The 26,222-nt window shown below is 41.6% G+C and overlaps 1 protein-coding gene across 3 annotated transcripts in view; it reads left to right on the top strand.

Annotated features, from left to right (window-relative positions):
• The window catches only part of ASPH (aspartate beta-hydroxylase), a 239,825-nt gene that overhangs the window by 74,987 nt on the left and 138,616 nt on the right, over positions 1-26,222 (top strand). For all 3 annotated transcript variants that reach the window (XM_066378983.1, XM_066378984.1, XM_066378985.1), the window contains 9 exons: positions 2,116-2,190; positions 6,592-6,717; positions 11,469-11,501; positions 12,474-12,530; positions 13,043-13,093; positions 13,941-13,973; positions 18,786-18,824; positions 19,136-19,171; positions 22,468-22,512. In XM_066378983.1, the coding sequence (XP_066235080.1) occupies positions 2,116-2,190; positions 6,592-6,717; positions 11,469-11,501; positions 12,474-12,530; positions 13,043-13,093; positions 13,941-13,973; positions 18,786-18,824; positions 19,136-19,171; positions 22,468-22,512 (495 nt within the window). The remainder of the gene's footprint in view (positions 1-2,115; positions 2,191-6,591; positions 6,718-11,468; positions 11,502-12,473; positions 12,531-13,042; positions 13,094-13,940; positions 13,974-18,785; positions 18,825-19,135; positions 19,172-22,467; positions 22,513-26,222) is intronic.

Consider the following 26,222-nt stretch of genomic DNA (forward strand, 5'->3'; position numbering starts at 1 on the left):
GCCAAAAACTGATGGGCCATTATCTTTAATCCTAGCTTGCACCCAGCGGGCAAGTAAAAACACACACTGGGCCCCAAAACCCACTCACATTCAGTGCTCACAAAGCTACTGACTTATCCGAGTTTCCTAGAATCAAAGGTTTCTAGCTCACCAGACTTATTCACCTCTGTTCCCCATCTCCTTCCTTCTCCTGCACAAACTCTACACAAACTGGCATCTCACTCAACACTCCGCCATCTTGGCTGCTTCTCCTGGCCTACTCCACATGGCCTCTTTCTGCTCTCCTCTCTGCTCTCTCATCTAATATTAATCTCAGGAACCAAGAAAGCAAGCTCCCGTTCTGCCCCTATTTTATAGTGTAGAAACCCAAACCTTTAATCCAATATACAAAATAGAGAAGTCTCTGATACAAAGTCACTTCTCTGAGGCATGATGGGATTGTACCACCCCACATCAAAAAAGGGTGGGAAAGGCTTAATCCCAAAACCAAGCCCCAGGCTACAAGGATTCTGCCTGCCCACAGCCCGCCCCCAACACACATTAATATCACCTGGGTGACGGCCTCCATGTGGACAGCGCCATCTTTAACAAAGTGAGCATAATATATTTTATCTGCCCAACATCCCCTTTCTCTGCTCTCCAGCCCCTCCCCTTGCTGTACTAGGCTTTTGAAAGAAGACTCTACAGTTGCTTCCTTGACTTGTTTTCCAGTCAGTCTTTACCTCATCTCGGTCTGGCGCTGGTCTCAAGCCAGCGTCCCCAGGGGAAAGGAGGAGGGAGCAGGCTCATGGACAGATGAAACAGCACCATGCACTCCAAGCTCAGACCAGTGCTCAGGGAGCGGGAGTCTGGAGAGGCCTGTGAGGGCTAGATTGTGGTGGTTTTATAGTCTATTCTGGAGAGCTAAGATTTTCGTTGCTTCAGGCAAAGGAAGCCATTAAAGGCTAAGCAGTGGAGCTCAGTGCTATCCTCCACTTCTCCTTACTCATATTATGTTCTCCCTGGAGGGCTGTAAAGCTGGAAATCCAATCAGGAATCGATCATGGGTGTTGTGAGAGGTGATGTGGGAGGAATAGAGACCGCCAGGCTCTTCTGTGATTGTATGAGACACTATATTTAAAAATGATCTGTGAAATATAAACATCTATAAAAGTAGAAGGCACTTCTTGTGTTTCAGAAATGGTTTGTAGTGTAATTAGCAAAGGAGAGTCTGAAACTTTTTTCTATATGAGGTTCCAATGAAATACGTTTTTGTCATGGAAGATTAGCTCGTGAACATAACTGATGTTAGTGGCATTATTTCATGTGACAGCCTTTGTGATACTAAGTCTAGAGCTACTTCTATTTACTGATAATAATGTAGGTGTAATTATAGCCTCTGGTTTGTTGTGTGATGTTGCAATAAACATGATAATCCGATAAGCACCACGGTGGTGTCAGAATGTCATTACTGATGTTGTCCACTTTTTGTAATTGATATGTGCTTGAATCTATGAGTCTGACTGTCAAATGGAGTTCTCCAGAGCTGAAAGGATTGTGACTTATAATGTAAGGTCTTTTACTCACAATTCACAGGAACTTCGGGCAGTGGTCAGCCCACCCTGCCCATCGAAGGCCTCCAACCCTGGGAGGGGGGTCCTTTCTCCTGACTTTCAGGGAAGACACATACATTGATGACTACTGTATTGCCCATAGACAGTAATGTATATTGACCTCGTCTTACACGTTTTTATCTTTATTTCCCACTGCTTCTCTTTCTGAAAGCTTTGTCCTTCCCGTTTTCTTTATTCTTTCATTAGTGTGAATTTTGTTAATTAGAAACAAATAATGAGGCTCTGAGTCAGATATTTTTTTTAAAGAAAAATCTGCCTCCCAATTAGTTTTCTTGTTTTAAGATCTCATGAAGTCTTTTAAAATTTATAACTGCTGTCAAAATAAAATCAATTTAAAATATCTACCACATTTGCTAACATATAAAAGTAAGTGGTGAGCTGATGTGAAAAGGATGCGCAGTTGAACCCGAGAGCATGTGAATGTGTGCACATGGGGGCCGGAGTTCAGGGCCCCCTAGTGGCTAGGTCTTCTCTCCTCAGTTCTGTTTTGTAATTATTTTAGGGCCTCGGCATATCGAAGACTCAATACAGGAAGAAATTCATTCCTCTCTCCATGAAACGGTTTACACAGAACATGGTATGAGTTCACATCAATTTTTTCATGCATTGCTAAAATAATTAAGTGGTTAGATGACTTGAACATCATTTTAAAATTTAAGTAATAATTGAGTGTTTTTTAAAGGTATTGAAAGACAAATATTTTTGAAATAGCACTAAACTTGTTTTATCGTACCTTACTGTTGAGAAACTAATGAAAAAATGAGAGGAACACATGTGAATCAACTAACTGAGACAATGGTGCGTCAAGAACACATGGCAAGAACAGGGAGCAAGAAATAGGACACAGCCAACAAGCTGTGATGAGCTATCTGGGCGCGATCGCTGATCCTCGCATTTTGCTGACTGCTTGGGTGGGGGTGGGGGGGTCGCCAAAACACAATGGGGTGACATTGAATATCACCATAAGGGAAATAAATATGTGATCAGCTTAGAGACTAGAAAACATTTTCCCATCACTTATGTCTAAAAAATTTCTTGTGAGAATTTTGTACAGAGACCATGAAATGACACTCTAGAAACCAATGTTTTAGGATTTCACAAGACTTAAAGCATCCCTTGATAACAGCGGAGAGCAGAACCCTAAAATGTCACTCACAAAGGGATTTTGAAGGAGGCAGAACACATGTATCCTGATACTTCCACTGGTTCGGTGTGAGCTAAAGATAGTCCTAAAGGAAAAAGGATATGTTTCTTAAAAACAAACAGAATATCCACCACTTAAACTGCTAAACTGAGCTTTAGCAGGCTGACTCAACTGCCTTTTCCAGCCCTGGCGTTTGAGGGTTAGGCGGGGGTTGAGCCTGTGCTGCGTGCTGCGAGTCTGCCGCTGGCCGCTAGGGGGCTGCGAACCTGCGCGCTTCTGTCCCTGCTCTCATCTCGCTGGGGAAGCCACCTCTCCTGCCTGTCCGTCTGCCTCTGTGAGCAAGCGCAGGCTTTCCCTTCCTGCTGCTTTTTAAAAAACTTTAACCTAACACAAGAATGATGCAGTCTGAACAAGTGATTGTGATATGAGATAAGTACTGTAATGGCCAAACACAGGATGTCCTGTGGGGCTTGCTCACACTTTGAGGTTAGCAGAGGCTCTCTGAGGAAATGACATTTTGATTTAGGAGCTGAAGGAAGGGAGTGCGGTGCTCTGCCTGGCACATGCTGTCAGCAGGGCATGGGCCTGCGTGCGGGAAGTGTGGCAGCAAAGAGGAGGGCAAAGTCATTTAGGATGGCCGGAATGTGGGTGACGCCGGTGGGGGCGGTGAGGGAAGGACGGTCTTACTGGATGCTGAGTCATTGGAAGCGGCAGCACCGGTGGCGGTGCTGAGCGTGGTGCCCTCTGTCTGTGCAAGAGGGACGGAGTGGAGGAAGTTGGCCGCAGGGACATCAGAGGGGAGGTTGTAGTGGTGACCCAGTGACTCGAGATGGTTAGTCAAACTAAAATTAGCCAAAGGTGGGGAGAGAGAAAACGGAAAGGTATGGTAGGCATTTAGGTGGGTGGGTGCAGGAATTCAGACAAAAGAGGGAAAAATCAAAGCCTAGCGCCTGCGTTTCTTGCCACAAACCTTTGTCTTGGATCTGTCCTCATCCTTCTGAAGACATCCTCTTAGACAGTCTCGTAGGCCATGACTTTTTTTGTGTGTGTGTCTGTGTATTTTCTGAAGTGAGAAGCAGGGAGACAGAGAGACTCCTGCATGTGCCCGACCGTGATCCACCCGGCATGCCCACTAGGGGCAATGCTCTGTCCATCTAGGGCATTGCTCCATTGCACTGGGAGCCATTCTAGGGCCCGAGGTGGAGGCCACGGAGCTATCCTCAGCGATCGGGTCAACTTTGGTCCAATGGAGCCTTGGCTGCAGGAGGGGAAGAGAGAGAGAGAAAGGAGAGGGGGAGAGGTGGAGAAGCATATGGATGCCTCTCCTGTGTGCCCTGGCCAGGAATCTAACCTGGGATTTCTACACATTGGGCTGACGCTCTACCCCTGAGCCAACCGGCCAGGGCCAGGCCATGGCTTTAAATGTTACTTGTATTGCTTCTGAATATAGGCTGGCAGCCCTGGCCTCATCTAAGCTCCTGGTTTATCCAATGCATACTTACACCAATTTGCATTTTGAGTATCTGAGATTTAAATTGTACCTAAAACTGAACTCCTGATTCCTCATAGCTCTTCCCCAGCTCCTCTCCCAATGTTTTTGCTTTTATTTCTGTCTTTTATATTTTAGTTCATGTTCTCCTTATCCACCTACTGGCTTAAGCTAAAAGCCTGGGAGTTTCCCTTGACTTCGCTTTCCTGTTCTCCCCACACGTGTGACCCGTGAGCAGGTCCCGTCAGCTTTGCCGCCAGCACGTGTCTGGATTCCCGCATATCGGCGTCACCACCACCTCCGCCAGGGCCACTGCAGTGGCATCCAGTTGGGGGCTTGCTTCCACTCTTGCTCCTCTGCACCTGTGTTTGGTGGGGCCTGGCCCACTGGGCCTTGTCTGGGCCCGGGCTCTTTCTCTCCTGTCACTTTCTCTGGCCCAGATGGCCTTCGCTTTCTTCCTGGTCATTGCAAGCCTATCCCTGCCTTGAGGCCTCTGCACTTGTTATACCTCCTGCTGGTGTGTGTGTGTGTGTGTGTGTGTGTGTGTGTGTGTGTGAGAGAGAGAGAGAGAGAGAGAGAGAGAGAGAGAGAGAAAGAGAGAGAGTCTTCCCATCTTACAGACTAAGCTCGGCCTCCCTGACTCCCACCTCCGGTGGGCTCTCTTCCCCGTCGCTCTGTGTTTCATTATTGGGGTCAGGTCCTGCAGCTGCCATGTTTGGCTTTAGCAAAGTCTTTCAAGTTTCTCATCCTTCCAAGTGAAACAATAGCACCCACCTTCTAGGGTTGGTATGCTGGCTGCAGAGGGCTTGGCAGTGCCTGGAGTCCATAGCCCCAAGGAGAGTGTTTTCTCTGTGTCAGGCTGTCACCGGCAGGTGGCTTACAGAGAGCACATGGTGTTTAGTTCGTGTCCTCACTGAGAGCAGGGACCTCCTAGTGAGCAGTGGTGGCCAAGAGAGAAATCCTGCTCATGTAGAAGCTGTCACATTGCAGTGGATAAAAATGAGTAAGGAAAGAGGAATACGGCAAGAAGAAAAAGAGTCATAAAATTAGTGTCAAGAATGAGAATTTGTAATTGGTTTGCTGAGCAGCAAAAACTCTGAAGTGAGGAAAAACAATATAGCAGGCTATGATGAGAAGGCAGAAAGCATATTAACTAGCGCTGACATAAATGGGCCTACGTAATTCCGGTAACTCCTGAGAACATCACTATGCCTCATAAAAATAAAGTAACAAAGAAAACTTTGCAGTCTTAGAGTACAGTTCAGTAGCAGTAGAAATACTAATATAGTTACTGCTGTGCTGAGGATGATGTTAAAGGTTTAACAGTAATACAATAACAATAACACCTAAATACTTAGGAGCCAGGCAGTTTTCTAAGTACCTTAATCCTCACAACAATACAAGGAGAAGGTACTCTAATTATTTCCTTTTTATGGAAGAGACGTTTTTAGGCACAGAATACGGTAGTTAAGTCCCTTGCTCAGGGTCACACAGCTGGTGTAGAACTTGAATCTGGAGCCATTCGTTGCAGACCCCACACTCCTAAACCTATACCACACTGCTCAGCGGGTCTGGTTCACGTGAGGTCTCTGGATGGAGTGTTAGAGGACATACTCTGCTTGAAGTGTCAGGTAACTTCGGGGAGAATTTCTTTTATACCACAATGACAAGCTATACTGTATTGCAGTGGAATAAGAGAACATGTCCAACATCCATATAAAAGAGCAGTTCAGTATATCATGAAAGACTCAGAAGAGAAAATGGGGATCTCTGTAAAACTTAAAGGAACTTTTAGATATAAAGTTTAATCCAGGTGACCCAAAGCAGATGACCTCACATACGGTTCCGATAGGTAGCTGGCTGCCCTTTGCAATGGAACGTTAGTGTAGAATTATTTGAGATTGTTACATGGAATCTTATGGCAGTTCTCAATGAAAGGTCACAAAGAAAAGATCAGACCTTCTCTCTGATCCAATTGAAGAGGCAAATGTATTAATATTCATGAATCCACTTACTCATTACATATTTATTGAACACTTCCTATGGCTAGGCATGGCCCTAGGAGCTGAGCATACATAGTAAATGAAATATATGAGATTCTTGACCTTGGTGTGTTCATGTTCTAGTGCGAGGGACCAGTTCCCGTCAGGTGGACCGGCACTAGGCTACCTACGGTGCAGACAGAGCTTCAGTGTGGGCTCTAGCGTGTGCAGTGGCCCAGCGCGGGGCAGGGAATGCCCGGCAAGGGACAGTGTGTGCCCCTCAGAAGGGCCTCATGTGTCTGTCAGTGACTGCCGTGGGCCCCTGCCGTATACCTGTGTCTCTGCTCATTGTCATTTTTCAAGGGGAAGACCTACAGCAAGAGGAGGATGAGCCAGCACAAGAGCAGCACCCGGAAGATGACGATCTCCTTGTGGGAGGTGATGCCGATGGGAGATTCGAGTTCCTGGAAGCTGGAACATTTCAGGAAGGTAGAACATTTTTGGCTTTCAGAATAAAATACAATAGGTAATTGGTAATTATAATTGTTTTTATTCAACATCTTTAAAACATATTTAATTTTTATCTAACGTTTTTCTTGAGTTGAAGCTAAAAACTCCAATTTAAATAATTTTTCTCTCTAAAATAAAGTAGATATCCCAATTTTGATTCTAAGCACTTTTAGGACAAATCAGAATATATAAATTTCTTCCGGAAGGTAAATGAGGCCTGGGCCAGTTGGCTTAGCAGTAGAGTGTTAGCCAGTGTGTGGAAGTCCTGGGTTTGATTCCCAGTCAGGGCACATTGGAGAAGTGACCATCTACACATTTCCCCCCATCTGTCTGTTTCTCTCTCTTTCTCCCTTCCCCTCCTGCAGCCATGGCTCGAATGGTTTCAGCAAGTTGGTCTCGGGCACTGAGGATGGCTCCATGGCCTCACCTCAGGTGCTAAAAATAGCTCAGTGGCTGAGCAATGGAACAGTGGCCCAGATGCATCGCCTGGTTGGGGGCTTGCCAGGTGGATCCCAGTTGGGGAGCATATGGGAGTCTGTCTCTGCCTCCCCACCTCTCATTTACAATAATTAAAAAAGAAAGAAAGAAAGAAAGAAAGAAAGAAAGAAAGAAAGAAAGGAAGGAAGGAAGGAAGGAAGGAAGGAAGGAAGGAAGGAAAGAAAGTGAAGAAAGTGAAGGAAGGAAGGGAGGGAGGAAAGAAGGAAGGAAGGAAAGAAGGAAGGAAGGAGAGAGAGAGAGAGAGAGAAAGGAAGGAAGGAAGGAAGGAAGGAAGGAAGGAAGGAAGGAAGGAAGAAAGAAAGGAAAGAAAGAAAGAAAGGAAGGAAGGAAGGAAGGAAGGAAGGAAGGAAAGAAAGAGAAAAGAAAGAGAGAGAGAGAGAGAAAGAAAGAAAGAAAGAAAGAAAAAGAAAGAAAGAAAGAAAGAAAGAAAGAAAGAAAGAAGAAAGAAAGGAAAGAAAGAAAGAAAGGAAGGAAGGAAGGAAGGAAGGAAGGAAGGAAAGAAGGAAGGAAGGAAGGAAGAAAGAAAGGAAAGAAAGAAAGAAGAAAGAAAGAAAGAAAGAAAGAAAGAAAGAAAGAAAGAAAGAAAGAAAGAAAAGAAGGAAGGAAGGAAGGAAGGAAGGAAGGAAGAAAGAAAGAAAGAAAGAAAGAAAGAAAGAAAGAAAGAAAGAAAGAAAGAAAGAAAGAAGAAAGAAAGAAAGAAAGAAAGAAAGAAGAAAGAAAGAAAGAAAGAAAGAAAGAAAGAAAGAAAGAAAGAAAGAAAGAAAGAAAGAAAGAAAAGAAAGAAAGAAAGAAAGAAAGTGAAATAAATACTTCAGGCCATTACTTGATTCTCTCCTTCCTAGGGTGCCATGGGTTATAAAAAATTCAAACAATTGATGAAATATTTTACTTGATAACCTGTCACAGTCTCTTGTTCTGATATAAACTATAACAACAATTAGTTAAAACCTTAGCTTTTATATTGGATTTGGCAAATGTTTTCTGTAAGCGGCCAGAGGGCCGTTGTTTTGGTCTTCGCAGACCGCGTCGCCTCTGTGGAGCTGCTCTACTCTGCTGTCATAGCGCAGAAGCAGCCCTGGTCAATGCCTCAAACAGTTGTGGCCGTGTTTCAGTGAAAGCTTATCTACAAAATCGGGCAGTAAGATAGCATAGTTTGTTGACATTTCTTCTGTTTCAAAATTTTATTTTTTTATTTTTATTTATTTTTATTTTATTTTTTTTCATTTTTCTGAAGCTGGAAACAGGGAGAGACAGTCAGACAGACTCCCGCATGCGCCCGACCGGGATCCACCCGGCACACCCACCAGGGGCGAAGCTCTGCCCACCAGGGGGCGATGCTCTGCCCATCCTGGGCGTCGCCATGTTGCGACCAGAGCCACTCTAGCGCCTGAGGCAGAGGCCACAGAGCCATCCCCAGCGCCCGGGCCATCTTTGCTCCAATGGAGCCTTGGCTGCGGAAGGGGAAGAGAGAGACAGAGAGGAAAGCGCGGCGGAGGGGTGGAGAAGCAAATGGGCGCTTTTCCTGTGTGCCCTGGCCGGGAATCAAACCCGGGTCCTCCGCACGCTAGGCCGACGCTCTACCGCTGAGCCAACCGGCCAGGGCAAATTTTATTTTTAATATTTAAAAATTAAATTTGTTGGGGTGACATTGGTTAATAAAAGTACATAGGTTTCAAGTGTGCAGTTCTGTGATACATGATCTGTATATTTCATTGTGTGCCCACCACCCAGAGTCAAATCTTCCTCCGTCACCATGTATTTGACCGCCTTTACTCCTTACTGCCCCTCCCATCCCGCTGGTAACCACTGTTGTCTGTGCTTATGAGTTTCTGTTCTCACATACACATGAGGGAAATTCTATGGTTCTTGACTTTTTTGTCTGACTTATTTCGCTTAGCATGGTACTCTCAAGATCCATCTATGTTGTTGCAAATGGCAATATTTTATTTTTTCTTGTTCCATTATATATATATATGATATATATATGTATATCATATATATATATATATATATCATATCTTCTTTATCCAGTCATCTGTCAACACTTCGGTTGTTTCCATGTCTTGGCCACCGTGAATAATGCTGCAGTGAACATAGGGCTGCAGCTGGTTATTTAATTATCAGTTGAATAGATTATCTTGGATCATTTACAATATTTAAGTTTTGGTTATTGACTACTGGCATATAGAGAAGCAATTTCTGTGATGATAAAAGCCCTTGATTCATATATTTTGTGCTCTGCTCTAAATTAATATGAGACTACCATGATTATTAGAAGCCCTGTTGATAATCGTTGGTTCATAGTGGAGTTGCCCCAGGACCCAGGCAACGACACAGCCCCACACACCACACAGAATCTAGACCAGAGGTACCTTAGCTAATCAAGGATTAGCTAAGCCTAAGCCAAGTTCAAAGAGGTAGACAGATCTGAGAAACAAGCAGTCGATAACCCACAGCACTCATAGAGGTGGGAAGGTCCACAGCTGAGGTCATGGATCCAGAGAGGGTACTTCTTATAAACAAGTCCACTGAGATGAACCGATAACCCTACAACTAGTTTTCAGTCCTGGGCACAGTGAAGATCACCTAGGGAGCTTTTAAATGAATACCTGTGACCCACCCTAGACAGAGACGACTGAAATGTTTGGGAAGTGGAGGCCCCGAGGTGGGTAAGGGAAAAGCTCCCCAGGTGATGCTAAAGTGCAGCCAGCCCTGAGCAGAAGTGTGGTCAGGCTGTCTGCTTTTCATGTGTCTCAGCTCACGCCCTGCTCGGCTGTGTATGAACAGGTGAAGGTTAGAACAGCTGCACTCCTAGCCAGTGGGTGGCGGGCGGAGCCCTACAGGACTGGTCCAGGCCAAAAACGGAGCAGAGCACTCGTCTCTGCACAGCACAGTTGGTAAGTGATTGCAAGGACTTTAAAGCATAAGAGTAAAGAGAAAGTACAGTTGCTTCTCACAATATTTAATATATTGGGAAACTGTTAGAAGCAAGCAACTTCTGATTTAAGAAAGAGATGAGTGTATTTCCAGAATCTTATATTTGTGCTTGTTCTTAGGAGTAGGAAATGCACTTTTTCATAGAAATAATGTTATGAGTGATGGTTTGATTTCCATACCAACCCACTGAATTGTGTATAATGCATAATTCTCTGTGAAAAATGTAAATTCAAAGTGCTCTTAAGCATGTATTGATATATGATTTCAGCTGCCTTGTGCATTGAAAGTAGGCATTTACAGACTAGTTTTAGAACTGTAGACCTTTAGCTATCATGCATGTCATCATTTCTACAGGGAAAATGTTTCTAATTTCTGAGTAGGGATGCTGATAAAATGATTTGCACATTTCCCTGGTATTTCTTGCTGCCTCCTGTTTTGGCCAAGATGGCTCGTGAAGATTAACAGTTGTTCCAAATTTTGTCATCTTACATGCTGCTTACAGAACTAAATTCAGTTAAGACACTTAAACATCCAAAACATAGGAATTTGATATATTTTTTTTTTTAGGAATTTGATATTTTTGAGGTTAGGAGTTATAGATTGAGAGTAGGAAGAAACACTTGTAAAAAGTTCATAAATTAAAGAAACCCTATTTTCTGACCTAATCTTTAATTGGGACAGAGATTTCATTTGAACCTAAAAGTTGCATATTAAACGCCTTCAGAAATTAAAAATGTTTATATATATATATACTTCACAGAGCTGTTGAATTAACGAGGGTCACACGAGGGTGTGCTTCTGTGGGGCAGCACTTTGCTATGAGGAGTATGTGCATTAAATTATCAGCATTTACCACTTGGCTTCCCAAATTTAGAGTTTCTTAGTTCTTCCTTTGTACTCCTACCTGTGGACAGTGCACTTGCGTTCCGGAAAATAGGACGCCGGAGTGGAATGGGAAGTAGATTAGAAGAAAGCCTCTGCTCTGGGGCCCCCTCTGTCCAAATCACCCCCTCTCTTTTAATCCAGGTTACAGTGTTTGTCAACCTTGTGGGGTTGGGGAGTGGATCGAAGAAGAAAATGGGTGTCATTTCTAAGTGACTTTTAGTGAAAGACAGTATTTGGCAGACATTTAATTGATATATTCATGTTTTATTTAATAGTTAATTACTTTAAAAATAAAAATTAATGGGAAGAATAGATTCAGACTATACATATGCAATATGTATGTGTATACACACACACACATGCCCCTTTATGAAAGTAGTCATACTGATTTCATGTTATTTTTATTCCAGAAACTGAAGATAATTACCATGTAGAAGAGACAGGTAAGATTTTAACTTAATATTCTTCTTTTTAATTAGAAGGAGTCTTTTCCAATAGAAGAGGATTGAGAGAAAAAAAAACATTGTCTATGATTATTTACTACTAATAATATTTATACTGCTCACAAAAATTAGGGGGTATTTCATCACTTCATATTCATTTTGAAATATCCCCTAAGTTTTCTGAATAGTATAATATGTCAAATCTACGATGTATTTTAGTGATTGTTATTTATATAACATATTGTATCATAATTATGTATTGATGCACATATACCTATATTTTTGTGTATATAGTTTTTGAAGTCTACTTCTTGAAGATAAGTCCCTAGTAGTGGGATTACTAGGTAAAAATATGCAGCAACATTGTATGTTTTGCAGTCTTAAATTACAAAGTCAGTGAAAGGTCAGAATTGGTTTTTGTTACATGCCGTGTGTCCCAGGAGATATGGCTGCACTAAAGATGGACACGTCATCTTTCAGTCATAAGCCTGTGTTTTTTGGCTACTTCCTCCCAGTGTTGGGATAGATCCTTCTTTCTGTGCTTGAGGACCATGTGATATTGTTGGCTGACATTTCGGGCCCATATAATTTCAACAATATGTATCTGTAAACGCTGAAATTATATTGCTGTCTGAGGATACTCGGGCATTGAGTGCAAGTGAGGGGCTGGGAAATGTGTGTGTCCTCGCTCAGGCTCAATGGCAGGTACTTGCTGAGTCGATGGGGGGGCTCCCTGCGCTTCTCTCTCTCTCTCTCTCTCTCTCTGTCTTTGTGTCAAGTTGTCTTGTTTTGTTGTTCTGAATATAGCTGAATTTGCATAAGCCAAATAAGACTGAATGTGAGTTTGAGCAGCAGTATGATTTGATTTTACATTTCTGTCATTACTGGAAATTGTACTTACCCTATTTTGGTATCAAGTATAACACTTTATAAGACATATTTGTAATTTCCTAATTATTTCTCGATTTATAGTTTCACAGGCCTATAATCAGGATATGGAAGAGATGATGTATGAACAGGAAAATCCAGGTTTGTGATATGTGTTTCTGTCAGAGACAGTGGCTAAGGCCATTTTAACCCTGGGTAATGATTCATTCAGATTTGACAGAGTACTCTTTAAAATACTCATGATCACTTTTGGTTGCTCAGATAGTTTAATATTATATGGGGAAAGGAGGGAAAATGCACTGTGTTTCTCATACCACCGTGGGGATCTTGATCTTTGTAGATCAGACCAGCAAGAACATGTTGAGAATTAACGAGGCAGAGGATGGAGTCGAATTAAACTAGGTGCAAATCCTAGTACTGCTCCTTCCTGTCTTTTGACTTTGGGTGCAAATCCTAGTACTGCTCCTTCCTGTCTTTTGACTTTGGGTGCAAATCATGGAACTTTACTTTACTTAAATTTTATTGTGTGATAATGATCATGTCTGTCTTACATAGTTGTAAGGATTAGAATATAATTTTTAAGTAATTTTAGAATGATGTCTAGTAATGTGTTCAGTTTCATGTTTGACCAAGGTGTGTGTTTTTCTGTTTAGATTCCACTGAACCAGTAATAGATGATGATGAAAGAATGTATCATGATGCAGGTATTAGATGAACATTTTCATTAGATTTTAAACATTATTAAAGCCTCCCAGTTGCAATACTATGTTAATATGGTGATTTTGTTCTACAAGAGACCAAGAAGTAATTTTAACACCTAACATGAGACTTTTTGCTTTATAACAAAATAAATTTATTTATTTTATTTATTTATTTATTTATTTTTTATTTTCCAAGCAAGAGTAGGGGAGATAAAGAGACAGACTCCCACATGTGCCCTGACCAGAATCCACCCAGCAAACCCCTGCCTAGGGCCGATGCTCCACCCATCTGGGGCCATGCTCACAACCAAGCTATTTTTAGCACCTGAGGTGGAAGCTCCATAGAGCCATTTTCAGCACCCAGGCTGATATGCTCAAACCAATCAAGTCATGATTGCAGAGGAGAAGAGAGAGAGAGAGAAGAGGGAAGGAGAAGGATAAAGAAGCAGATGATTGCCTCTCCTGTGTGCCAGGACCGGGTATCAAACCCGGGACATCCACACACTGGGCCAACACTCTACCACTGAGCCAACTATACAGAGCTAAAAAAAATTATTATTAAAAATATCACGCTTTCATATTTTACCTCATTTATTACTTTCCGCACAGAAGACAGGGTATTAATTCCTAACTCTACTTGTGTATGTCTTACTTTATGCCAGTTTGAAGAAGTTATATGAAAATAATTTATCTGTCCTTAAACTTATTTTTGGGCAGAGGCAGTTTTTATTGACTGTGAAGACATTAATATTTAAAGAAATAAAATTCTGTATTTCAGGTTAAGTTTTGTTTTTTAGCTAAGCGATTACACAGAATGACTCAAAACATATTTTGCTTTTTTTTCCTGCAGATGATGTAACATATCAAGACTATGATCAGCAAAGTATGAAATGCTTCTTAAGCTTAAACCACCTACTTATTTTAAAAACCACTCACATTTGACTATAAAGTATACAGAAATAATGTTTTAAGCTATTAAACCATAGCTTAAAACATTTAAGTGAATGGTAGTTTTCAAAGAATTTGCTTGGGAACATTGTTTACCTATTTCAGTGGTTTGCCATTGCCTAAATAATTTCTTCAACTTTTTGCAAGTAGCCTTAGGAAGCAGTTAAAATTTATTCAGGAAAACTTATTACTTTATAGTCATTGCTGCCCCTTGACTAAAATATGTCCTTTGCTTGGAAAGCTACTTGAGTCAGAGTTCAACTACTCTAGCTGCATCTACAAATTAATCTCACTCTTAAATAAAGAAGATTTATCTGCTCGCCTGGGGAAAAAGTGCAGAGTGTCATTGCAGGCTTAATGGCAGCACGGAGACACTATTTCTGGCAAGTTTGTGGCATGAGCAGCATCAGACTGAGATTTGTAGCTCCTTTTATTGCCCAAGCACTTCATATGCTGTTTTATTAAACTCCATGAAACAGATTATATTTTTGCTGTTTCCCAGGTGAGAAAAATAAGGTTGTAGGTATCATGAAGAATTTGCATAACTTCAAATGACTAAGAAATAATAGAGGTGGTGGTGCATCCTTCTACTACAATATCTTCAAAGATGATGATAGAAGGAAAGAAATCAGTCAGGTATATCTGTGTGTGAAGCAAGAAGGATGGAGAAATGTATTGTGCTTGAGTCAAATATGGAGGACTTTCTACGTGCTCAGTGGTTTTAGGGCGTGACATTCCTATATGAATAATACAGAGTCCCTACTTCAAGAAATTTGAAGTCTCATGATAGTTGGTAAATCTCTAATGGAGAAAATTAAGAATGGCTGCATGTAGACCTGGTAAACTTAAGTGTATGTATTAAAGATTTGAGACCTTATCAAGGTCGCCATCCACAGTGGTTGTTTCTACTAAGATATGAATGATAGAGGCCACTGGAAAAATCCTGGATTCTATCCTTAGGGACTAATTTTTTTTTTTTTTATGGTAACTGAAATAACTTGGCAACTCTGATTAAATTTTCTTTTTAATTTTGAATTTGAAGGAGAAAATAAGGATTTAAAAATTAAAAGTTGTATGTAGAGGTAGGATTTGAGATCCTTTACTAATTTCTACTAGGCATTTTAGATTTTAGTGTTCCTCTAAACATAGTGGGAAGAACATATTGGCAATGTAATATGCAGACTGAGACTCAAGATTTTTAAAATTAAACTTGAAAGAAGTGTAAAATTAGATACCATGCTAAAAAAGATACTGTAAAATTAAACGTATTTTCATAGGCAAATATCATAGTAAAAATAATTTAAAATATTAACAAAGAATAATAAATATGACCTAAGTGGTCAAGATTTGGTGAGATACTTTGGATTACCTTACTGTAGATCCTAGCTTTTTCATAGAACTCTATAGGACTACTCACTATGTGTTATAAAGATACCCTTCTGGAGTTCAGGAACCAAACCAGGGAAACCCAGTGACTATGTATAGGTGAGACTATAAGTCAGGTGAAAACAAAAACCATTTTTAGTGGGAAAACAGAATGTATTCTGAATTAAATTCCCCAAACACTAGAACCTGCAAAACTCATAGCTTACTTACTAAAGCTGTGGAGGGAACCAGTTTTTCACATAAAGAAATATTCCAGGTTCAAATCCCTGGGCTTTCCTCGTCAAGGCACATGTGGGAGTTGATGCTTCCTGCTCCTCCCCCACTTCTGCCTCTCTCTCTCCTCTCTAAAATAGATAAAATTTACAAAACAGTATATCTATATATCTATGTCTATAGATATATAGATAAATATGTAGATAAATAGATAAATATAGATATATAGATATAAAGAAAAAAATATTCCAGATAACATCAAGCCTCCACTGGGTATACCTGAGAAATGACAGTACAGTCCTACCACCTAATCGACCTGTTGACGTGTACACCACATATGTGTTAAGTCCCTCGGTCCCAAACGTAGGGCAACGGAGCAGTGCTAGTGAGGAACACACATATTGTTCCTATTCCGATGGACCTTACATTTTCACAGGGGGTTAGAAATTACACACAAAATTTCAGTTTAGTGGTTAGTTACAGTTTGCTGAGGGCTGGCGAGAAAGAGTGCACTGTGTAACAGGAGTACAGAGTGGAGAGACCCAGCGAGTTTGTGGACCAGGGAAGGCTTCCCTGGCATTGAACTGCAGATAAGAGCAATGGATGAGGAATGGGGAAAGGTGGCTGGTACATCAGAGGAAGCCTCTGAGGTGGAAAGCCATGTCTGGAGCTGAGGATAAAAAGAGAGATGTGGGCTGAGATTTTGAGATAGTCCTGGTCCAGAGCATGCCTGGAGGTGGGTCCGAGATAATCATCTTCACCCTAGGGCACTATTTGAGGCACTGCAAGTTCAGATCGCTATTCTGTAAAGATTGGTCAGTCTAACATGCAGTAAATAGACTGAAGAGATAAGAGCAGCTGTGGACAGACCACTGACATTATTGCAGTTGCCCAAATCTGATCTTACCCTGAGCCACATCTCTGCCAAATGAAAAGTCAAAGGAGACGAGTTTCTAGAAAGAGATGTTCAACAAGGTCCCATGCTGCTGAGACCCACGCAAGGTGAGCACTGAAAACATGCGTTCGAGCTAGCTTTACGGAGGCCTCACAGGGACCTTGGCGAGACTGTTTTCAGTAGAAAGGGTTGGACAGAGGTGAAAGTAGTTTACGCCAGGGAGGTGGCAGTGAAAGTGCAGGGAAGTGGGCACAGCTGAGAAATACCAGAAGGTAACATGGACAGGGCTCAATGTGTGGGTACGGCTGGCAGAGAGCGCGGGGCGTCTAGAACCACGTGCACTGTTCTGCCTCAGGCTGTGCATGGACAGGGGTGCTTTTCCCCCCAAGACAGGAAAGACTGCAGAGCTGGAATCCAGCCTGCACATGTTGAAAATTCATGCTGAGACATCTGAGGGCTGATATCTAATAAGCTGATAGACGATGTCCGGATCTCAGAAGAGAAGTCCAGTTCATGGTGTGAGTTTGGGAATCATGAGTAATTGAAGCCAAAGTCTGAGGTCACTGGGGAGACAGGGAAGGGTGGGAAGGCAGGTGGTTCTGTGGCTAGACTTTGAGGCAAGCCACCATTTTGTGCCTAGTAAGAGAAGGATGACATGATCAAGAGGACTGAGAGGAGAAACAGAGGGGTAAAGGCAGGATGTGGTCACGCCGAAGCCCCAGTGCAGTGGTCTTTGAAAAGGAAGGGGCTGCTCGCAGGCCTGACGTGGTTAGGGGGGAAAGTGGGGGGCTCCGCTCTGCAGAAACAGACCCATAGACACACGGGTGGGGTGGGGAGTGGGTACAGGAGGTGACGGGAATAAGAGGTACAGGCCTGCAGTTAGAAACAGGTACGTCTGGAGGATGTAATGTCAAAGAGGGTGTAGTCGGTAGTGTAGTAATAACTTTGTAGTGAGGCACGGTTACTAGGTTTATCCTGGTGGTCACTGTGTAAGGTGTATAAATGTAGAATCACTCTGTTGTACACGTGAAACTTACATAATATTGTATGTCAGCTAAACTCTCATAAAAAAAAAGAGTAAAAATGTAGTGCTCATTGGTGGTCTTAGGAGGCTTTTCCGGATGTGGTTGGGGCGGGAAGGCAGAGTGGAGCAGGTTGGGAAGAGGAGGTGGAGAAGATGAGACAGGAAATGCAAATGACCCTCTGAAGAAATGAGACTGAAAGAGAGGAGAGAGAGGAGGCCCCAGAAGCAGGCTCAGGAAGGGCTTCCTTTAAAGGTGGTAGAGACTTGAGCATATTTAAGTACATGGCTCAGGGTGACAGAGTGAGCCAACATTCACCGCTCCTTGCTCTTACAAATGCCACCGAAGGACAGAAACGATGTATTAAAAATTGTCCCTTGCTCCATCTGTCCCAGCAGTAGCAATAATATCACAAAGATAGTAAGTGCTCAAAAATTTTTCTTTATTAAGTGGACAAAAAGAATAAATTGATAATCGTGCTGGGAAAATAAGAAAGTTTGTTCGGAATGTGCACAACAATTTGCGGAATTTTGGAAAACAGAAAGATAGGGATCAGGTTGTCTAAGAAAGCTGTGACCCGACCCGGGGTGTGAGAAGACTGCTGTGGAGACGAGGGCCCCTGCAGCAGAGCCGAGAAGCTTCGAGCCCTGCGCACGCAAACACGGGGAGCAGTGGGTGAGGGGCTGTGGGCGGGGTCGTGAACGGAGGGCCTGCCAACTGAGCCCTCATTCTAGGAGGCTGGCCCAGGACTGTTGGCCCCAAATGTAAGATCTGAGATTTGTTCCCTAAACAGAGCCGAGAATCTGCCCAGTGAACACGTGGACCCAGAGGGGCAAGCAGGGTAGAGCCTCGGGTAACTCTGAGCCTCCACCACAGACACGAAGAAAATTTAAAAAGGGAATTCCGTGCCACCTGGGAATAAACAAAACGGGTGATTGGAGAGGCACCTGGATCCTCCCCACCTTACGGGAAGCAAGCCTATGCAATCGCCTGCCTCCTGTGGCTAAGAAGGCACCGACCTGGAATTTCGATCTGGGCTTGCTGCACGTGAGACCAGACCCTCCCCACCCTGCCCTGGAACCTGCCGTTTCTCAGGGACCGAGCCCCAGTCAAGGATACATTAGAGATGGTCTCTGCTCCTGAACTGTCCAGCCAGTGTTGTGTTGCAGTGAGAGTTATGCGGTGCTAAAGGATGCTTTTTTCTTCTTTTTTTTCCCTGTGTATTTTATAGTATATGAACCATCGGAAAGTGACGGGATAGAAAGTTCAGGTAAGCTTTTTCTCTAAAGAGCAGATGTTGAAATCTAAGACATTTTCATTTCACCAAGGAAGTAATTGGATATTGTCCATATATTTATTTCCTACTTATGGTGGAAGTTGTATGTCAATAGGGGTAATATCAGCCTATGTAATGTATTCTTTGAATATAACCTGAGAATTAAAGTTGATATACTACTGTAAATACTTGTTAGTCTCTGTAAGAAAAAGAGCCAAATTTATGTCTCTGAGTGGATATAAATTAATCTGGGAATCTAATGGAGTTGATTTAATGCAAGATATGTTTGGGTTTTTATTTTTTAGATAATGCTGTAGAAGACTCAAACATAGTTTTAGAAGGTAAGTTAATTTTACAGAGATGGTTATATTTTTCGTATGAAAAATATGTTCATGTATTCAACAAGTATTTCCCCAGCACTTCCTGCGGAATCTCTGCACAGTGCTCCGGGGTCGGAGAGCAGGAGTGTGCAGGTGCTAGGCTAGAGGTGCCTGAGCTGGTTTTCAATAACGAGGGCTACTTTAGATTTCAGGAGGATGGGTTAGCCACGGACAGAGATTGGTTGGAAGCCGGGTCCTTCGTGATTTTCAGGCATTTTGAAGCTGATTGAGGACACAATGAGTCTGTCAGGGGAACTGCTTTGGTAGCCGGAGGCGGGGGGAGGGCGGCTCTGGACTCCGTGCCTCAGCCCCACCTGTGCTCCGGCTGCACCGGCAGGACAGTGGGGGGCTCCTTGTCTTTCCCTGCCACCAGCCTCCTCTTTCACAGCCCTCCCTTTTCCTGGCTGGTTGCATCAATGTCTACTCGAGTCCCAAATGAGAAATGGGAGTCATCGCTGAGTCCTCCCCACCCTGTTTCTAAAGCTAATTCCAAGTCCTGTTGAGAATCAATACTTCTCAGATCTACTCTCTTCTCTGTAGCCCTTGTGATCCAGTTCAGCCCCATCCCCTTCCTGGACAATGGCCATAGCCTTCTAGCCAGTCATACAGTTCCCCTCCAGATCCATCTTTCACGGCGCCATGGGGATGATCTCTTCAGAAGTGCAGATCTGTCTTGTGCTACATCAGTCTTGTGCTTAGACCCTCTGGTCTTCCCCATCTGTGTCAGGAGGGTCACTTTCTGTTACAGGTAACAGAAAACCGAATTAGAATTGTCTTAAGCAATAAAGAGACAGGGAACAGATCAGTCAGGGCCTTGGATGACCTCATAAGGAATTTGGATTATATTCTAAGTACAGTGAGAGTCCATTGTCTGCATTATGTCTTGAAGAGTTACTTTTACTTCTAGTTAGAGGTTTGATTGGATGGAGCTGGAATGGAAGCAGAGGCCACCCCGCTAGGAAATTATTGGTTACCAATCCAGGGAAGTAATCAAGGTAGTCTGGTGTGAGAGCCTGGCAGTGGGAATGAAGGGAGGAGTTTTCAACTTGAGATCTATTTTAGAATGACTATGATGGAACTTTCTGATAGTTGTGAAGGAAAGAAGGATAAAGGCAGCGTTTGGTTTGGTTTGGTTTGAATAACTCGAATGCTGGGGCTATTTACTGAGTAGAAAACTAGGATGTAGAGGAAACTGGTTTAAGGAAGAAAATCAAAGTCTCTGTAGTAGATATTTTAAGTTTGAAAATCATGTGAGATATCCAGATGGAGGTGCCAGTTGGGAGTTGGATCTGCCAATCTGAACAGGGTGGGTGAGATCCAAGACGGATATAAGTGTTTGGGAGCCGTCGGCATGAGGACGGCATTAACGCCACGGAAATGCTTAAGATGAGTGAGTGCAGAGAGAGGGCAAGCAGTCCCAGGCGGAGCTGTAGGGAATGGTGAGTTTGTGAGAACATGAACAATCGTGTAGCAGGAGGAAAACCAGTAGAGAAGACCCTGAAAGCACAGGACAGATAACCATTTGAGTAAATGAGAGGGAGTGAAAGCCATACGGGAGTGGGTTTAAAAGTCCTGGGGTAAAAACAGAACACTGTTATCAATAGGCAACTCTTTCAAGTTGTGCTGATACAATCAATTTGCTACTTCCTTTTCAAAATCCTCTTGTTACATCATTACCAAAATAAATTTCTGCTATTTGTTAAATGGACATTTATTCAGGATAAACTTAGGTGGAAATTTATCTTGCAGTAATATCAAGGCTTTCTTAGTGATGGAAATTACAGTGAGTGAAACATTATGATATATGTGGTATTTTCAAATATATCTAAAAATGACATAAACAAAAGAAATTCTGAGAAAAAATACTGGTAAAGTTGATAAAGTGCTACTATGTTTCCAAATGATTAAGAAAAAAATAAAATAGGCAAGCCATTAACAAGCTAGACACATACACAAAACTAGTGAACATTGATGGTGATATTCCAGAATGGTGGTCAGTGGGAATACGTGGGATTTCTTTTCTGTTTCTTTTTTACTTTTATGTAAACTCTTTCCAAACCTTCTATTTTAAGCATGTATCATTCTTATCATTAGAAGCAAATTAATGCCAGAAGAAAAATGATTAAAATAGCAGCATAAGAATTTTGAGTTTTAGAAAATGCTATTAGAAATTCTGCCTTTTGACCAAAGCATATTACAGACCTGAAGGAGCAAAAGGAAAAGTTCTCTGATATTATCTCTAGATGAAGGTACTGTCACATGGCTGTTCGCTATGAAGATAGTAACATAGGATGTACTTTTATAGAGTGAATTTAGATCAGTATACCATTATACAACAGGGTGGTGAGATCTACGTGCTTTAGGTGTAAAAGGTTGAAGCAGCCAGGGACAATTATAAGATGTTAAAAATTCATAGCCACATTTTGGCTAATCTTGAATATGTTTTCTTGAATAATATTTTTCAAAAAACTTTATTAAATATAGTGATTTATTTTTAATATTCTATTTCAACTTGATTTCATTTGTTTCATTCACATTGATATTAAGGTTATGAGTTAAGCATTTTTTCAAGAAGAAACATGTTTTAAATATGCTTCCTCAGTTTTCCTATCAAATCTGATGCAAAATTGTGGTGTGAACCTGTGTTTTAATTCATATCTCCTTTGCCTGGCAGTGAGTTTTGAGCTTAGTCAGTTAGGTAGATAAGATTGTAAAGGCTGTTGTACAGACACTTAAAAATATACATCATTTTGCAAAGTTTATAGCTATAGAAGCTCAATTTTTTTTAAGGTAGAGGAGGGGAGATAGTGAGGCAGACTCTTTCATGTGCCCTGACCCAGATCTACCTGGCAACCCCATCTTGGACCAATGCTTGAATCAACGGAGCTATTTTTAGTGCCTGAGGCTTATGTGCTCCAAAGGAGCTATCCTCAGCACCCGGGGCTACACTGGAACCAATTGAGCCATTGGCTGCGAGAGGGGAAGAGAGAGAGAAAGGAGAGAGAGAGGGGGGAAGAAGCAGGTGATTGTTTCTCCTGTGTGCCCTGACCAGGAATTGAACCCGGGACATCCACAAGCTGGGCCAACACTATCCACTGAGCCACTGGCCAGAGCCAAACTCAGTGGTTTTTTAATGACTGAAATTTAATACCAGAAAAGTCTGTAAAAATAATCACTGTAATTTAAATACCAGCAATCTATATTTCAAACACTGGTCAGCAATATGTAACGGATTGTAACTTTTCTGTTTATTTTAGAAGTACATGAGCCCCCAGCAGAGGATCACCAGGAAGTCCCACTAGGTATGAAGTCTTTTAAAATGTATTGCTGCTTCCTTTTTTATTTACTTTAAAATATGCTGTTGATATTCACACTAGCTGAATGAAATAAATCTATGAAGAGTAAAAGTCGTGAGAGAGAAGGATTAATTATACCTAAATTTAAAAAGAAAATTTCTGTGTTTTGATCAGGTGAGCCAAAGTAATGGAAAACACACATCAGAATTTGAGCAAGAATTTGAGGAGTATTAATGATAAAAGTTCTTATGTGATTTTTGCCATTAAACACAGCAGTAGTAGAAGTTGGATTTTTATTTTACTTTTTCCTCTTTTTTTTTTTGGCTGCCAGGCTATTTGATGGAGACATGGAATTAGAATTGCTTTAAAATGAAAGTGGAATAGTACACACATTGGTGACATTACTCCCCGTTCCCAGCCTCCTCGAGAGCATCACTAGTGCCTATGACAGCAGGGCAATCAGAAATGAACATACAAACCTGTTCTCATAGTGGGAAGAGATGTTTCATTAAGGGAGGATTTTCCAATACTTCTTTTTCAAGTGAATTTCTTCTTGTTTCTGTGTTTTATTTCCATTTTTTTCTTTTGTGTCATTTATTCATTCAGTCTTTACTCATATTTTTTACATTATGTTTAATGTGAATTTTGTAGCAGTGATGTGCATTACTATTGATTTTGATAGACATAATTGTTCCTGCCAAACTTTATTGAATGCTAAGTTTCAAGGAAAAAAAATACACTTTGTAATCAAAGAATATTTTCAATTATATTTCAGCTCCTCTTTGCTTACTTAATGATGGGGGTATTTCAGGTTTTGGTAGTTGTCATACTGTGTACAACTTGTGATACATAGAGATGCTTAAGAGAACTGAGTTGTTAGCATCTTTATTATATGCGGCTTAAGTGTCTGTTTGTCACCGATAGCTTATTGGTTGCTTGCGTAACTCTACTAGCCAATGGGGTGAAGTTGCCATGGCATTCAAATAGTCCCGCCTTCTGGCATGCCACCTCACAAATTGAGGTTAAAGATTGGAGCAATTATTATGCTGTTAAGAAATCTTAACACCAGAAGGGGTCTTTGCAATGGTACAACACTAGAGGTTCTCCAATTGAAAAATAATGTCATAATAGCTAAGTCTTTGACTGGCTCCTCTAAAGGTAAAATACATGTCATTCCAAGAATTGATTTGGCTCCATCTCAAACAGGGTTGCCGTTTCAATTGAGACATAGACAATTTCCTGTAAAACTTGCCTTTGCTATGACCATCAATAAGTCCCAGGGCCAAACACTTAAGCATGTTGGCATTTTTTTACCTGAGCCTGCATTTGGACACGGTCAACTTTATGTTGCCTATTCAAGAGTTCGTGAAAGAACGGACGTAAAATTAAAAATAATTGATGGTCCTCTGCAAGGCGAGCTTAAAAATGATAGAAAGATCTACACAAGAAATGTGTACAAAGAGATCTTTGACATGTGAATTAACATTTTATTATTTAAATCACCTTTATTTATTGAGCTAGCGGTGCTGGGGGCTCTTAAGAAATGTACCGCCAGTGGTTTCCTTCATTGCACTCTACTTTAAGGAATTTAGCAAGTAGAAGGGGGAAACCCCGTGGGGCACTAAGCAAAGGGACGTCCTCTCCGCCTGCCCTGGGTAATTCAGTTTGAATTAGCAGACACCTTTGCACAAATCATTTTAATTACAATTTATAATATCTAGAACAGCAGTCATTTCGTATGACCGCCAGGCTTTCTAGTTATAATATGAATGAGATAGATATCCATGGAGAAATTGATCTTTTACATGATGACTACTGGGCATATATATATTTGGTGTTCAGGAAAGTTGCACAGAGCAAAGAAGGTTGATATTTCTGTCCTACTTTTATAGTTTACTTGATTGAGTTATGGCTCGCAGGGTGCCTTGTTGTAGCTTGTGAAGGCAGAGCAGGTTATTGAATTTGCCTTTTGATCACTATCCATTCTTTTAAAGATATTGTTCCATAAGTATTTATAAAATAATGGTTGGGGTGTGCTGGACTAAGGTGATTTTCAGATAAGATATTTAACTACCAAAGCACGTAAGATTTAATTAATATGCACTAGGGTGATTTTCAGATAAGATATTTAACTACCAAAGCACGTAAGATTTAATTAATATGCATACTTCCTGACACATAGTAAGCTCTCAGTAAGTGGTGGATATGGTTGTTATTGTTCAGTAATTAATTAGCCTGATCTTTCAGGTGGATCAAGAGAAGCGAATTTGGTGGCATAAAATTTTGATTGACCCACTGCACAGTTGTAGTTTGACCTTGTCCAGAGAGAATGTGAGGCCAAGAGTTAGCAATGGTTATAATGATTATACTTGCTTTGCTTATTTCTGTTATCTTCTCACTCTTAATTTTTTATTACAATTTTTTATTATTCAATCTTATAAAATAGTAATAGTGATAAATCTGTGTTCATGATCTTTTTGTGCAATTGACTGACTGCTTTTGTCGTAGTGTTTAATTATGTATGTGATTACAGAAACTATGGCACACTAATTGTAGGGCCTGTCACCTCGCTGCTTTTCAGTTTTAAAGTTCTTTTACTCAGTGGAAACCTTGAATTGAGGATCTCTGAAAAATGTTGGATGTTAGTTCACTTTTTCCTGGCCGTCAGAATTTAACTGATGATTACTTTGCCTTCCCTGATCTTTCTAAGACTAGGTTATGCAGTCTTATTAATGCTTATTAAGTCCATAATAATACATTTATTGGTGTGATACTTCCATGAGGCAGGAAGTATCTGATTTATCATTGTATCCAGCCACACAGGAGGCGATGATGAATACTAACATTTACGAAGCATCCTCCAGGTGCTCTTCTAAGCACATTACATGAATTACTCATTTAATATTTCCAGTAGCCCAAGCGGTAGACATGTTGTTATCACCATTTTACAGATGAGAATATTTATGCATAGCAAGGCAGGGTACTCTGCCTATGGTCAGAGAGCTGCCGAGTGGAAGAACTGAGATCTATCCTTGCATTCTGGCTCCAAGGTTAACACTTTCAGAGGATTTTACATAAATGAAGGTATAGGAGCTGATGAGTTTTTTGTTGTTGTTGTTGTTTTTTGTATTTTTCCAAAGTTGGAAACAGGGAGGCAGTCAGACAGACTCCCGCATGTGCCCGACCAGGATCCACCTGGCATGCCCACCAGGGAGCGATGCTCTGTTATGACCAGAGCCATTCTAGCGCCTGAGGCAGAGGCCATGGGGCCACCCTCAGTGCCTGGGCCAACTTTGCTCCAATGGAGCCTCGGCTGCGGGAGGGGAAGAGAGAGACAGAGAGGAAGGAGAGGGGGAGGGGTGGAGAAGCAAATGGGTGCTTCTCCTGTGTGCCCTGGCTGGGAATCGAACCCGGGACTCTTGCACGTCAGGCCGATGCTCTACCACTGAGCCAATTGGCCAGGACCGGAGCTGATGAGTTTTGAGAGCTGTTTTGGGCTGGTAAAATTAAAGATATATTGTCACATTTTTCTTTTAATACATATTATTATATCAATTATTAGCACTCAGAAATGTAGATTAATTATGATTCATTATGGAAAAGCAAGTTGTCCAATAGGTTAAATTTTGCTCCCTTTTGTTTAATTTATAAATGTATAAATGCTTTGCTGGCAAGGATATAGAAGGTGAATTCTAAGAATTGATCATTCTAATGTT

Source organism: Saccopteryx leptura, chromosome 3, assembly GCF_036850995.1.
Source record: "Saccopteryx leptura isolate mSacLep1 chromosome 3, mSacLep1_pri_phased_curated, whole genome shotgun sequence".
In the NCBI taxonomy this organism is placed as follows: Eukaryota; Metazoa; Chordata; class Mammalia; order Chiroptera; family Emballonuridae; genus Saccopteryx; species Saccopteryx leptura.